Below are 16,116 nucleotides of genomic sequence, written 5' to 3'. Positions count from 1 at the left end.
CTATGACGCATCTTATCCATAAGACGCTATTTTGACAATTTATTTACATCCGCCATGCTAAATCAATTTATATTAAAAATTCTCCAGATACCGCTTGTGCCATTGTTAATGTTAAAAACATAAGTTTTATGACTGTTAATTTCCAAGGGGACATTATACTGAAACATATGAAAAGATGCAGGTTTAAAAAATATAGTATAGGATGACGAAGGTATTGCTGAATGCATTGTATAAGGCTCAAGACCACAGTTAGCTGCCATCCCGTTGACCCCCCCCCCCGGAGATCCGGATGTGTATACAGAAAAGAGTGCTTGTGTTCAAGTATCAATAGTTTATTAAAAGTGAATGAAAGAGAAGAAACAGGTGGCCTTTTTGCATAGAGCTTAACATAATTGGACACTGTATTGCAAAAACTGTGGTCTCACGCCATAACTCAATGAAATGCCTCAATTTACTCGTATTTAAGTATGCACTGAAATGGTATAAATGTATTACGATGAATCTACTAAGTTTTGTCTTCTTATTGCTTTGTTGAATTACTAAAAAAATTAATATTGAATGTAAACTTCCCTCTAGTATTATTGATTGAGCACGCTAATGACAGAACCCTTATTAGCGAGGGAAGAAATGCAAATCGAATTTCAGAATACGTTTCAAAACTGGCGTTGAAGCTTTGTTTAATTGATGTTTAAGAATGTAAATTGCCATATTTAGATAAAACTTTTGATCAAGTTCTGTCGTGCTCTTACCACTTAATGTTGGTACTGCACATACTGACTGGATATTGCCAAGACGATAACCGTAGCAACTACCATTTACCAATGACGATTTTTTGACAGTTGTGTTATGTGTGTTGTCATTTTGGTCCTAAAGTGTATCTTGTTTGGCATCGATCTGTATGCCTTCAAACATAGCCATATTGGTTGAAATATATACTAATGGCCAAAAGTCTTGTCCGGTATGGGTTTCATTTGTGCCTTGCAAATCCTCAATGCCAATTTTCAACACATCACTGTACCGGCAGTACTGGCTCAAATTCCAAAATTCTTTTTTCATTGAATGCATAATAATGTCCTGTTTCCATCGATACCAAATTTATGAGTGTGCGATATAAAACAAAACAGATATTGTAGCTTTTGTAGACCGGACAAAACTTTTGGATATTATAGTCTTTGTAGACCGGACAAGACTTTTGGACATACGTATATTATACTAGCTTGTCCCTGTAGTTTTCATCGTCTTATTACTTCCTATGGCAGCACAACATCATGCTGTTCATGAAAAGTATGTGTATATTTTTTTATTAATTAGGGAAAAGTCACGGGAAGGAGAGATTGCTAACATACTGAGGAGTCGTCTTATATGATATGATATTGCGAACGAACCATTTGAAGATAGATATCCAATACCTACTGCAAAGCATTAACTTTAAAGACACTACAACCGGACCAAGCTAAGACGCCCAAAACCGACTTTAATGTCGTCCTACTACGAGTTTAAGACTAAATATCGAACCTAATTAGGTCACATCTAACCTCTCTTACCTTTAAAACGAGTATGAACTAGAAGCGCCGCAATGCGACGAAACCAGGTTTTTGTTATGGGCAATCAGAAATTAAAGCCAATTAAACACAAAACTATCAGAAATTCCTTCCAATGAGAAGTTGAAATTTAAATCCACTCATGTCTTTGCTATGAAATTCATACACTGATATAAAGGAAATATATATCAATATATAAGCAGTCATTTAATATAGATTTATAAGTTTTTTGCTTTTTTATGTTTTTGTCTTTATAAAATTTATATTTTGTATTGCCAAATTTTGACAAAATCACATAGATTTATCTGAGAAAAATGAGAGTGATACCAATAAACTAAAATATTGGAAATGTCATTTGCTAATTAATAAAAATTATAAATTCTACATGCTACACTTGAAAGCATATATGTAGTTTAGTTTCCAGCACCCGCCTATTGGAGGCAGAGTCTTATTTCCAGCATTGATGATACACAGATCCTGCAGAGATTGTTGAATAAAATGTTTTCTTGAATGTTAGAATAAAATTAAGAAAAGATCTTACAAGATGTCAATCAAATTTCTAATCAATACTGCATCACCAATGCTGCAAGAGTGTCACTTCTGCTAAAGCTACCATAAGCTGGATTAAGGCATAAACTTGTTACCCAATAAAGTAAGAAAGTTTTGTTTTTCTATAAATCAACAGAAAAATTAACTTACCTTGTAAAATACATGTATTCTCAAAAATCAGTTGTCTGCTTTTTGAAAAAAAACTTAAGTTTTTAACTTACACTCAACAAATCAAGTACCTTGACCTTCTTCCCCACCCTCAAAAGCAAGTTCAATCTGCAGCTTCATATAAGCTATATTCACACTAAAATTCATCACTATCCATCAATTCTAACTAAGTTGTTGGGCAGAAAAACATTTTTCTATTTTTAGGAACAGTGACCTTGACCCCACCTCCCAAGCTAGCTCTTCACATAAGCTACCTTCACATCAAGTTTCATCAATATCTGTCAATGCTAACTAAAGTTATTGGGCAGAAACCATTTTTCTATTTTAAGTAACAGTGACCTTGACCATTTTTCTATTTTAAATAATAGTGACCTTGACCTAAGCCCCTCCCCACTCAAAAGCAAACCCAAGCTAGCTCTTCACATAAGCAACTTACACACTAAGTTTTGTCAATATCTATCAATGCTAACTAAAGTTATTGGGCAGAAACCATTTTTCTATTTTTAGTAACAGTGACCTTGACCTTAGCCCCACCCCCCTCAAAAGCAATCCCAAGCTAGCTCTTCCCATAAGCTACCTACACACCAAGTTTCATCAATATCTATCAAAGCTAACTTAAGTTATTGAACAGAAACCAATGTTTGACGCCCGCCCGCACGTCCGCCCGCCGGCCCAACGACCTCATTCTTATAACCCGGTTTTCGTTGAAAACCTGGTTAAAAATAAGAGATGTTAACGTGATCGATTCAAGATGTTTTCAGTTACAGAAAAAAAGATCTGGCAAATGACAAGATATGACACTGTCGTTTTTTAACATATGTGAAATCATACCACAGGAATGAATCCTGTTTCAACTCGGATCACTTGAGAGTAAATTGCGGTCAAATTAAAGGCAATAAAATTCAAATGATAAAAACATTAACATGGGAAATGCTGATTGCAAATCGTTATCTGAAGGAAACAGAGAACGCTAATGAAATCGCCTATTTGCCAACTCTCATAATTTACAAGTCCCTTGTTAGATCACATACGCATTTACATTGATAGGAGCAATTAATTACACGAAAAGGTTGATTTTTCTGTGTGACGTCGTCAGTTGTTTTTGTTATTTCCTTATAGGACGGTTGCATGGTTCTAGCTCAGTATAAGATGCCACTATTTCAAGGTGAAATATATGGTTTCAAACAATTTTTTTGGGGTTAAAACAATTCAACATAAAAGAGAAATTTGTTATTTCCAAGTTAATTCCATAAACAACAATAAATGTGTATAACAATATTAATGTCAAGTGAAGTTAAGCAGAACTAAATAACAAGTTAATATATCCAGGATTAGAACATCAGTTTACATGAACATCAGTATGTTTCGAAGCAATTCATATGCACCAAAGTAACAATATGAATAAATGATCAACCGAAGTTAAAGCGGAAGACCGGGGAAGCCGCTTTTTTGGACGATTCATCATTGTTTTCCAAATTAAAATTAAAACCAGTATCATTAGTTTCCTTATCGCTGCCAAACATCGAAAAAAAATCCGACCCATCCTTACTGTTGTTATCAGATCCGAAGTTGAATCTGAACGCAGAATCCTTTTCAGGTTCCTCGTTACAAGCAGCGTCTTCAAAATTGAAATTAAAGTTAAATCCGGTGTTGCCTTTGTCATCATTTTTATCTGTACTTTGGTTAAACATCTGCATGACACTGCCACCACCATCCGTGGGACTTCTATCGTTTTTGCCCGGTGATGAAAACTGGAAAAACGACGCTGGTGTCTTGCCTAAAGAAAGAGCGATTGTGAATTGACTCTTGTATTAAAGTGATGTATAGAAGAGGATCTACGTTATACATGAACGATACTGATGGAGCAATGGAAAAAATGGCATTTTTTTCTATTGCCAAAAAAATGGATGCTATTTCGTCAAAATAACATTCAACATACATCATACACCATGTTTATATCCTTTGAAAAAGCAACTCTAATGAGTTTTTGTGGTACACATATTTTAAATTTTATTTCGATGCTTTTTCTAAATAAACTAGAACTTATAACTGAAGAACATCATTTCAAGTTATACGACAAGCATAGACAACACGCCATTTATAAATCACCAAAAAAATTCAAACCTTCTTCCGAGTTAAAACTTGCGAAGAAGTTTTCAAATGCAGACTCCTGCTCTTTCCTGAGAATGTTATCGGCGTCTCCTGTGGCTAAAAACGGTGACAGAATGCTACGGTAAGAATAAACCAAGTTTTGACTTGATTTAAATGCAATGTTATCACAAACCAGCTTTATTCAAGCAATAGCACAATATACTAAATTTGATAGGGTGTTTATAGTGTTACCAGCTTTTTGTTGAAAAATAATGACATGAGGTTGTCCAGTGTGCACAATAGTTACGCACTCGATCCTCATTAAGGCTACCCGGGATCGATTCTCGGCCTATATGAGTTTGGTTGGTGGTCACCAAGTCGGACAAGTGGACTCCTCCGAAATCTCCACTTTTCCCCAAAACACAAGGCCACACTCTCGCGCGACATCGTGTCAAGGAGATTGATTTATCAGTAGTTAATATTACTTTCTTCAAAATAGTTTTAAGCATACTTTCACTGAAAATAATAAATGGTTACAAAACGGCAAGTCTGCACAATGTTACACACCACTGTTCTTGTTCGACTTTATCCAAAGCCGTATGGAACGCACGGTTTTGAGTATAAGGTGGAAATATCGTGTTTTATTTTACAAATCCACAGTTAGTAGCTAGTCATAGACAATTTGACCTACAATATGTACGAGAAAAGATATTTGACTCATTATTTGAGATATATAAGAATGCTTATATAGTCTTTAAAACGATTAAAGTTATGCAACAACAGCGCTAAAATAAATTTAGCAATTCTAAACCTGTAATGTTCGTGTTGTTCTCGTTGCCAAGATCAGTATCAGCTGTGTTTGTATTTTGGTCTCCTGCACCAATGAATGGATATAAACAAGAGTCCTGAAAAAAGGTTACAGACCATGGTAAAAATGAAACAGCTTGTAAAAAAAACAATGTTTTATAAATATAAACGCCTGTTAGGGTCAATTATTTGCAAAAAGAGCGTCTATTTACGCAAGTTTGTCTTTGAGTATACAAACAAGTAAGTTAACCTGCATTCAGGAACATAATGAGCGACGGTATATGTGCATTAACATTAATCATACCTGAGAAAATGTAGTTTGCATCAGTTTTCGCTTATCTTCAGAGGATGGGTTCTGGAGAATAAACTCAACTGTTTCAACTTCCATGTAATTGCAAAATTTAGTAACGGCCTAACAACAAGGACATATAAACGTTATGGCGCTTAGAGTTTTTTTTAAAAAAATACTAATTGTTGTACATTTAAGATTGACCATTTTACATGTATAATATATGTTAAAGTTACATTCTACTTAAAAATATTATTTTTATGGAAAAATACAGAACAAATCTAATGTTCTTCAATTTTTAAACATTTAGAAAAGTCATGTTTGCTCATGTACAAAATTGTTTGCGCAAAAAAACACACAATTAAATCTATCAATGCATAAACAATGCTATTTCCAGTGTATATTTTTTTATTAGACTGATTAAACGTTAAGTATAAATTACATTATCTGAATTACACGAAATGTTAATGTTATAATTCAGATTAACCTTAAGTTAAAGAAAGTTGCTACTAAAAGAATCAGTGGTATTGTCTCCAAACCTAACAAGTTGCAGTATTTCTTGTACTCAGAAAATTGAACACAATAATGAATATTGATAGTTCACTTTTGTTCATATTTGTTTATTAAGATTAATTAGTTATTGTTACAATTACAACAAACCTGTCCAACAAACATTCTGCGTTCAGTATGGAGACTTGGGTGACCTGGAGATTTCTTCAACTCTGCAATGCGCTGTTTGTGTTTTTCAATATTAAACGGGCTATTCTTTTTGTTCATCTCAGTTTGTAAATGTTCTAAAATAAAAAAAAAATGAAACAAATAAAAACTAAAAACAAATGTTTCATTGACCAAAAGGGTTTGGTGACATTTGACAAAACTAGCCTAGGATGTTTCATTGTTAGAACATATTATGTGATATTGAATGTCACTTTATCAAGTGTCTCTTTTTCAAATACGTGTTAGGGTACCGTTTTGTATTTCATTTACCTGGACTTTTCCGAGTGTCTGAATCTTTTGCCATCAAGTCCACACTGTCTTTGTCTTTCAAGGGCATATAATCTAAAATATATAACTGACATGGCTGAAGACAATAGTGGAAAATAATAAATTGCAAACATGTCATAGGAATTACATATATCATCATATGAGAATCAATGTGCGTCCCGTTATTATCATGATGAAATGCATATAACTTTTAATTATAATAAAAGTGTCAATTAATAAAACAATAACGTTATTCGAAAATCAATGACGTTATTGTTGTTTTTTAAAATTCACAATGTAAAAACCAGGTTAATGCTTACAACTATCACTCTGTTCATGGCATTCACCGGCTGATGGCTGAAATCATTTACAGGAAAATGAAAAATAATGTCATACCATGCCATATCAAAGCCGTAATATATCAGTATTTTTTTTTTAAATTAATGAATGAAGAAATAAATATAAAGAGCAGATAATTGCACCAATATTATCGCCAACAGATGAGCATTGTTAGTATATGAGTAATGAATTAACGTTTTAAAAATGTCTCAAATTTGATAAAGGTATACCATGTACAATGTTTTGGACGGTTAGCAACCCAATATAATTATGGTATTTTGAAAGGGTTCTAAAAGTACATGTACGTGACAAAATTATACCGAAAAAAATCTCTTTCCATAGCGTGATGAGTTATTTTTAATCGCGTTAACAAGCGTCAACCTCTGCGGGAAATCACTTAACCGAACAGTAAGTCCAACATTTTGCAATGTTCTGTGAGAACGTTGCAAAGAAATTTTCTTTGTCTTGATTACAAGAGGCGAGCTGCGAAAAAAGACAGTCAACATCTTAACTGTCAACTGGAGTTGATCCGTGTTGCATGAACACATTGAGTCTGATTGGATATGTAATATTTGATTAAATGATGATACATCTAAAACATGATGGACAGCTAAAAGTTTGGGGAAAGCCAAAACGTGGCTCCCTGAGTGTCCAATGGATATGGCTGACCGTGTGAACACCAACCTGGTGATATTGGTCATGCTGGCCTTATTGATGGAACTAACACCCAGATGTAAATTCAGAAAGTAGACGATTATTTATGGCCATTAGTGGTTAAACAGTGGGATGATAAATCACGGATATTCCATGAAAACAATGGTCCCGCCTACAACTCACATATTTAACAGGATGGAAAGAAACCACTGACATTCACTACACAATCCCCAGTTTTAAGCCCCATTAAAACCTTCTGGTTCCTGAAGAAAACAAAAGTAAAATCCCAGCTCTCAAACATGCATGCCCTCAATGAACTGAAATCTGCTATTCGATCCCCAATACAAGCGTTCCTGAACTTTAACCGAACATTGCCGAAATAAACTAGGGCAGCCATTTTGAACCACAAAGAACTAGCTCCCATAAGACATAAGATCTATGAAGATTACTCATTCAATAAAGTAAATGCATAGTATCTTAAGAGCAGTTCATTTTTTTCTGTATAATCAGCCATTGAAAAATTCACTCACGTATGGCACGGCGCTGTTAATTCGAAACAAGCCTTTTTGGCATGGGAACATTACAATATAGACCATTTCACGTTCAATTTTAATTAAAATTAAGAACAAACAAAACTAGAGATCGCTTTTTTGAAAAAGCGCTTGTCTCCCCTTTTGTGTGGTAGTAGCTGAGAAACATGAGGGCCATGATGGCCCTAAATCGCTCACCTGAGTAAAAGAGTTTAACCTTTGTTATCAATATAGCTTGTTCTCAAAGAATATTGAACAAGAGCTGTCACAGTATGAGACGAATGCCCCCGAATGTGTCATTGACCTATGAACAAGTACATGAAAAGTTGATCTTGCCTTTACGTGTCAAATTGTTATGGCAAGTTATTATAAATTGCCTCTGAAATACGACCCATACTTGACAGCCTACACTCTTATGTCCTCATATTCAGCATTCCATTGTGAATAAACACTTAGTGTATCTTTCACCTTAGAGGTAGGGACATGGGTCTTGCACACGACATGTCGTCTTGGTATGTCGAAAATATGTGGCTAGTCATTTTAAAATCTGTCCATTCAAGAGAAAGTTACAGCCCGGTTACGACAGCCTAACCTCCATGTACTTATATGCAGCATACCATTGTGAATAAACACTAAGTGTGACCTTCAACTTAGAGGTAACCGCCCTCAAAAAAGGGGCTCGCTGGAGCACTGTACTAAGGTTTTAGATTATTTTAGGAACAGTTTGTTGTTCTTCTTGATACTAGAGCATTGTGTTAACAATAAATTGTGAAATTCAAGACATGAAAAAAAGAGTATCAGTGATTTGTAAAGAACAAATTCCTGGATTATTCATTCAAAGAATGGAAATGATGAAAAAACAAATTTGCAGCATATGTTGTTTTCTTTTTTTTTGACTTGGCTGAAAGGTACCGTATTATATCATGTATAGGACGCTAGCATAGATAGGACACAGACAAAAAAATAGTTGAAAAAACAGGGTAAAAACCCTTGATAAATAAGATAGGACACAGCGGAAAAATGTAAAAATCGGAGCCGAAAAATTGAGGTTGGTAAAGTATTGACTAGTGATGTTCCGATGATCGAGTATAATCGAAAATTGATTGGTTGGGTCTGAAATCGGCGACAATCGATAGTATTTAGTTATAATCGATTATCGAAAAAAAATTTTTTAGTAAGTGTTAAGATGTTATCTTTAACAAAATGGCTGATGAAAGCCACAATGAGCAAGGAAATGAACTATTTTTTATACAACAACACTTAATAACTTCAATCATAGACATAAGGTATATGCATATAATGATTAAGAGTTTAATACTCTACATGAATAAAACTACAACTCAGGTACTATCTAGTATTTTAAAAACCGATTGTACTATCGATAATCGGTTACTTGAGTGGAACCGATCATCGATAGTAAAATTGCAACCGATTCCCAACACTAGTATTTACAACATATATTGAAGTAAAAATCAAACAAAAAATTGTATATAAGGCATAATTCGATAACTATCTTGTGTATTTCGATAATTATCGTCGTATTTCAGTAATTTAGCGTACACAACAATGATTTAAGTCTTGACATTTTGAGAACATTCATGCATATTATAAGAAATATGAAAATAAAAGAGACCAAACAAAATTATTTTAATACATTTGAGAGAAGTCTATGCAAGGGTGCTTAAGACCAAATTTGGTAAATATCCATCAAGAGGTTCACAAGAATAATCATTTTTTACTCTATTTTTAGCTAAAAGGGGCCAAACAAAATTATGTGAACAAATTTAAGAGAGGTCCATGCAAGGACACTTCAAACCAAATTTGCTGAAGATCTATCAAGGGGTTCATGCGAAGAAAATGTTATGTTTTTTTTTTCTAATTTTAGCTCTGGTGGCCCTTAAAAGGGGCCAAACAAAATTATTTGAAAAGACCTGACAGAGGCCCATGCTAGGATGCTTCAGACTTGAAGATCCATCAAGCAGTTAATAAGATCAAGTTGTTAAAAGGTTTTTCTATTTTTTGCTCTGGTGACCCCTAAAAGGGGCCAAACAAAACCATTTGAACAAAGTTGAGAGAGGACCTTGTAAGGATGCTACATATCAAGTATGGAGTCATTCTGACCTTTACTTTCAGAGGAAAAGATGTTTAAGTGACAAGACAATGTAAAAACAAATGACCCCTGAGCAAGGCCAATTTGACCCCGGGACAATAATTTGAATACCTTTGGTGTAGGTCCACTAGGTAACACTATATACCAAATATGAAAGCTCTAGGTCTTATATTTTGGAGAAGAGGATTTTTAAAGTTTTATTATATAAGACTATATAAAAACAAATAACTTTCAGGGCGGGGCCAATTTTGACCCTGTGGCAATAATTTGAACAACTTTGATAGAGGTCCACAAGATGATGTTGTATACCAAATATCTAAGCTCCTGGCCTTACGGTTCTGGAGAAGAATATTTTTAAAGATTTACTATATAACACTACGTAAAAACAAGGACCCCCTAGGCGGGGTCAATTTTAACTCTGTGGCAATAATTTGAACAAATCTGGTAGAGGTCCACTAGATGATGCTGTATACCAAATATCTAAGCACTGGGCCTTACAGTTTCGGAGAAGAAATTTTTTAAAGATTTACTATATAACACTATGTAATAAAACTAGTGACCCCTGGGGCGGGCCATTTTTGACCCCAGGAGAATAATTTGAACAATTTTTGTAGAGGACCACTACATGATGACACATACCAATTTTCAAGGTTCTAGGCCTTGTGGTTTTTGTGAAGAAGATTTTTAAAGTTTTCCCTATATAAGTCTATGTAAAACAAGTGACCCCCGGGGCGGGGCCATTTTTGACCCCAGGGGGATAGTTTTAACAATTTTGGTAGAGGACCACTAGATGATGCTATATACCAAATATTAAGGCTCTAGGCCTTGTGGTTTTGGAGAAGATTTTTAAAGTTTTTCCTTTCCGTTGCCATGGCAACCAGAGTTCTGCATGGAATTCAATTCTTTGAACAATTTTCAAAGGGGACCACCCAAGGAACATTCCTGTGAAGTTTGGATGAAATTGGCTAAGCGGTTTATGAGGAGATGTCGTTTAAAGTAAAAGTTTACGGACGGCCGGACGCCGGACAAATTGTGATCACAAAAGCTCACCTTGTCACTATGTGACAGGTGAGCTAAAAATAAATGATGGACATGAAATTTGTAGTTTTGGACTAGAGACGTACCAACAGTGAAGTATAACAAAGTTTGTATTGTATGAAGTTCCTGGGCGCAAGCATTATTCATTTATTGTTTGGAAACCAGTTTTTAGCTCAAGGTCATCGTGACCATGACCTTTGACCTATTGATCACAAAATCATTAGGGATCATCTACATGACCAACTTGCATACCAAGTATTAAGTTCTTATTGTAAAAACAATATGTCTCCCCATGAATGGGGGAGACATAATTAAACTATAAACACTTTATTATAATTATGTCATCAGTTTGCAATATCATCTCAAATTAATTAAAAATTATATGCATCCAGGCATCAAATTAAACATAATTAGTATTGGTGCAATAAAATCCAAAGCTTATTAGTGCATCGGACACCTTTATGCTACTACATTTATCAGTCTTGTTTACCTGCAGCGTTGATGCAGTTTTCACCGGGGAGGGCCTTTCATCAGAATTCTTGCCTGTTTGGCAGGACACTGGTACTAATGGTGTTTTTGGCCTGTTAATAAGTCATTATGACGCAATATAATCAATGTTCTTCAAAATGTGGAAAAAAAACATGTACTTTAAAGTAAAATGAATAATAATATGAAGAAACACACTAATATGGAACTATTTAAAAAAAAACAAGAGGGCTATAATGGCCCTAAAACGCTCACCTAAGGAAAGGGCCACAACTCGATGATAAAGGATTAATAAAAATGTTCCAATTTAAACATATATTTAATGATGTCGATGTTGCCTTGTTTTATATTTGTTAAGGGCCATGTAATGAAGCTACCTGTAAATTTTCATTGAATTTGGCCTGGTTGTTTCAGAGATTTATCTTAAAGCAAAACAGTTGGCCAGTTTGTGATCGTTATTGATCAATTGTGACACCTTGTATTTTTGTAGAAGGTTACCTAAGCTAGGAAGCTTCCTGTAAAGTTAAATTGAATTTGGACTGGTAGTTTTAGGTTTTAGAGGAGATGTTTTTTAAAACAAAACAGGAAGTAAGCCATTTTGTTGTTGTTGATCAATCGTGACCCCTTCTTGTATTTTTTCAGAGGGTAACCCAAGGAAAATTCCTGTAAAGTTTCATTGAATCTGCCCAGGTAGTTTCAGAGAAGATGTTTTTTTGCAATTGTTGACAGACGGACTGACGGACGGATGGACGCTGGACAAAGACCAATCACAATAGCTCACCTTGAGCATTTCATGCTCTGGTGAGCTAATAACAGCCGAAAACGGCTTACATCTGAAAAACGACATTTACAAGGTTAAATTTAAGACCAATTGCTTAGAAATGGATGGTTATATAATATTTATTTTCTTCACAATCATGGGGGCGACATATCTAGTTATTGAACCTGGCTGAAATATTTTGCCTTTACACAGTTTGGTTAAGACATCGAGTTACATCGTGGACAACGTAAGAAAGAGAAATTAAGGCAATCCAAGGGCCAAAGGACTGAAGGGACTGGGGAAACTTGGATGGTATCGAACATGACCAAGATACTCTGCCCATAAATAGTTTGTTCATATTTGGTGACGATTGGTCAAAAGCTCTTTGAGTAACAGCCCGGACAAAATAACAGTTAAATCAATTCAAGAGCCATGCATCTGAAGTGACTGAGGCAACATATTTTGGTTGGTTATCAAACTTCTCAGATATTTTCTGCCCATACACATTTTGTTCAAGTTAAGTGATGGCGCGATGTCGGATGACCGAATATAATGGATCAAAAGCTATCAAAGGCATGTTACAAATGCATTCAATTGTCGGGTGGATAGCCATTATTTCAACACACAACATAATCAAAAATGATTGCTCTCCTAATGGCAGACAATCAGTCATTTTGTTTTAAATGTCGGTGTGGTAATTTAAAGTCATAACCAACCCCCATCCATCGGTCCGAGCTTTTACTTTATATTGAACATACAAGGATTTGGTGTTCAAGGTCACTGTGATCCTGAAATTTGACCTCCTGACCAGAACATCAATAGGTGACATCTGCAAGTCAAGACCAACCCCCATACATAGTTTGAGGACTGAATGGCTAAGCATACTATATTTATCAATTGGACAAGCTTTTTGTGCTCAAGGTCACCAAAACCTTGACCTTTGACCTAAAAATCTATAGGGCCAAATGAAGATCACGATCAACCTCCCTAAAGGTGTGAAACGGTAGAACTAATCATATTCCAGTTTATGTTATCAATCAGTCAAGCTTTTTTGTCCAATGTCACTGTGACCCTGACCTTTGACATACAGACTTCACACACAATAGCGGCCATCTGCTAACAATGACCAAACTCCCTTCCGAGTTCGAGGCCGTAAACATAAACATGCTCTACTTATCGTTTGGACAAGCCTTTTGTGTTCAAAGTCACCGCGACCATGACTTTAAAATCAAAAGGAGTCATCTTGTTATGAACAGCCACCCTACCAAGATTTGAGGACCAGAGACTTTAGCATTGTCAATATATCAAAACGGTCAAACTGTTTGTTCAAAGTCAATGAGACCATTTTGTTCTACCTCAAATCCTCTGACCTCGATTGGGGTCATCTGCTGATCATGACCAACCTCCCTACCAAGTTTGTAGACCGTAGGCCTAAGTATACTCAATTCATTGATTAGGTACTTTTGGATGTTCAATGTCACCACGACACTGGCTTATAACCAAATGTCCTAAAAATAAAATGGGATCAATTGCAGTTCATGACCAACCACCCTATCAAGCATGAGGCCCATAGGACTTATCATACTATATGTTATCAACCAGACATGCAATTTGTGTCCAAGGCAACCGTGACCGTAACCTTTGATGTAAAACCAATAGAGGCCATCTTATGTCAATAACAAACCGCAGTACCAAGTTTGAAGACTGAAGGCATAAGTATACTCTAGTTATCAATCGGATTAGCTTTCCGCGTCCAACGTCATTGCGACCCTGACCTTTGACATGTCATCAAAATAAATAGGGTCATCTGCATGTCATGACAAGCATATTTACAAAGTGTAAGGACCCTAGGGCCAATCATACTCTAGTTATCAATCAGATAAGCTCTTCATGTCAAAGGTCACCCTGACCATGACCTTTGACCTAAAATCGATATGGGTCAGGACCCACGACCTAAGTTAAGTGATGGGCAGACAAAAGCCCATGGAGTTGCTGCGCAGCCAAACTAAGTGGAAGCCAATACACTGCCTGCCACAGCCCCCGCAGGTAAATCTATAATACATCCCACCTCATCAAACGAGCGTACAGATATAAAGTTGCCAGAAATAACACAAACCAATAATTTTCTTTGGTTCTGTTTCGATATTGTAGACGAAGAGGAAATAGCATTTACCTGTTGTGTTGGACTAGAGATACTCTAGAAGATACTGAATGTGGTGCAGGGACTGTAAGTGGCTTTTTATTCTGACCAACAGCGGGGACAGACAGCCTTGGCGGCACAGTCAACCTCGGAATGAACGTCTGTGGACGTGGCATTGACGAATGCATGCCTGGACTTTGTTTGCATTGATGACAAAAACAAGTCAAATTAATGTAATTTAATTATACAATTCAAAGATAATGTCGCATTAAAATTGCATCTGATTTCTAAATAACTGTAAAGTTTGCTTTGATGGTAGTTTTTTTAGAAAATGATAGATGCTGCATTTCATTTATCCCTTTATCTTTATCATGTATTTCCTGAGTTCAGTACAACATTAAACACGAATTAGGAATCAAGTCATACAAAATATATGAAGATCTAATGTACCTCTTGGTGACGAGAAGTGGTGATGATGACTTTGCCGGCATTTTACCTTTCATAATCTTTGTTCTTATGTTCTCAGGCACTACAAAGGTTGATTCAATTGTACTTTCCTTACTAACTAAAGGGGCAGTTTCGTCTGTTCCTACAAACAAGTCAGATTTTATTTTGCTTTAAGACATGTTTGACTCCAAGAACAAACAAGAGACAATCAGTGTGTACTTGGCAAAGCATTTATACCGGCAAACATTCTTGGTAAAGATTTTATAGCTACAAACATTTTCAGCAAGTTTGGTGAAGGTCAGATGAGAATTGTTCAAGTTAGAGAGTAGACAAAGCTTAAATGGCAAGGGCAGTAATCCTGAAGCGCTTCGGGGCATTTGGCTGATTATCATACTTGACCGATTTATTTTACCAACAAATATTTTCAGCAAGTTTGGTGAAGATCAGACTGTTCAAATTAGACAGTGGACAAAGCAAAAATGGCAAATTTTGACCAATTCAAGGGCCATAATCCTGAAGAGCCTGGCTGGTTATAGAACTTTGCCAAGAATATATACCAACAAACATTTATAGTAGCAAGTTTGGTGAAATTCGGATAAAAACTGTTCAAGTTTGAGAGTAGACAAAGCTAAAATGGCCAATTTTGATAAATTCAGGGGGCCATAACTCTGGAGTGCCTAAAGCGATACGGCTGGTTATCGAACTTGACCTAGATATTTCACCAACAAACACTTTCATGAAGTTTGGTGGAAATTGGATAAGAAATGTTCAAGTTAGAGAGCGGACAAAGCTAAAATGGGCAATTTTGACAAATTCAGGGGGCCATAACTCTGGAGTGCCTAAAGCGATTTGGCTGGTTATTGAACTTGACCGAGATATTTCACCAACAAACACTTTCATGACGTTTGGTGGAAATTGGATGAGAAATGATCAAGTTAGAGAGCGGACAAAGCTAAAATGGCCAATTTTGACAAATTCAGGGGGCCATAACTCTGGAGTGCCTAAAGCGATTTGGCTGGTTATCGAACTTGACCTAGATATTTCACCAACAAACACTTTCATGAAGTTTGGTGGAAATTGGATGAGAAATGTTCAAGTTAGAGAGCGGACAAAGCTAAAATGGACAATTTTGACAAATTCAGGGGGCCATAACTCTGGAGTGCCTAAAGCGATTCGGCTGGTT

At 35.7% G+C, this 16,116-nt stretch overlaps 1 protein-coding gene across 3 annotated transcripts in view; it reads right to left on the bottom strand.

Annotated features, from left to right (window-relative positions):
• Positions 1 to 3,552: 3,552 nt before the first annotated feature.
• LOC128246507 (uncharacterized) overlaps positions 3,553 to 16,116 on the bottom strand; it is a 51,336-nt gene continuing 38,772 nt past the window's right edge. For all 3 annotated transcript variants that reach the window (XM_052964734.1, XM_052964735.1, XM_052964736.1), the window contains 10 exons: positions 14,937 to 15,075; positions 14,520 to 14,681; positions 11,591 to 11,681; positions 6,750 to 6,786; positions 6,433 to 6,504; positions 6,106 to 6,239; positions 5,461 to 5,511; positions 5,161 to 5,254; positions 4,383 to 4,466; positions 3,553 to 4,035 (listed from right to left, as the gene is read on the bottom strand). In XM_052964734.1, coding sequence (XP_052820694.1) covers positions 3,668 to 4,035; positions 4,383 to 4,466; positions 5,161 to 5,254; positions 5,461 to 5,511; positions 6,106 to 6,239; positions 6,433 to 6,504; positions 6,750 to 6,786; positions 11,591 to 11,681; positions 14,520 to 14,681; positions 14,937 to 15,075 — 1,232 coding nt within the window. In that variant the 3' untranslated portion in view covers positions 3,553 to 3,667. The remainder of the gene's footprint in view (positions 4,036 to 4,382; positions 4,467 to 5,160; positions 5,255 to 5,460; positions 5,512 to 6,105; positions 6,240 to 6,432; positions 6,505 to 6,749; positions 6,787 to 11,590; positions 11,682 to 14,519; positions 14,682 to 14,936; positions 15,076 to 16,116) is intronic.

This window comes from Mya arenaria, chromosome 9 (genome assembly GCF_026914265.1).
Source record: "Mya arenaria isolate MELC-2E11 chromosome 9, ASM2691426v1".
In the NCBI taxonomy this organism is placed as follows: domain Eukaryota; kingdom Metazoa; phylum Mollusca; class Bivalvia; order Myida; family Myidae; genus Mya; species Mya arenaria.
Note: the sequence above shows the minus strand (reverse complement) of the source record. Positions and strands in the feature narration are given on the sequence as shown.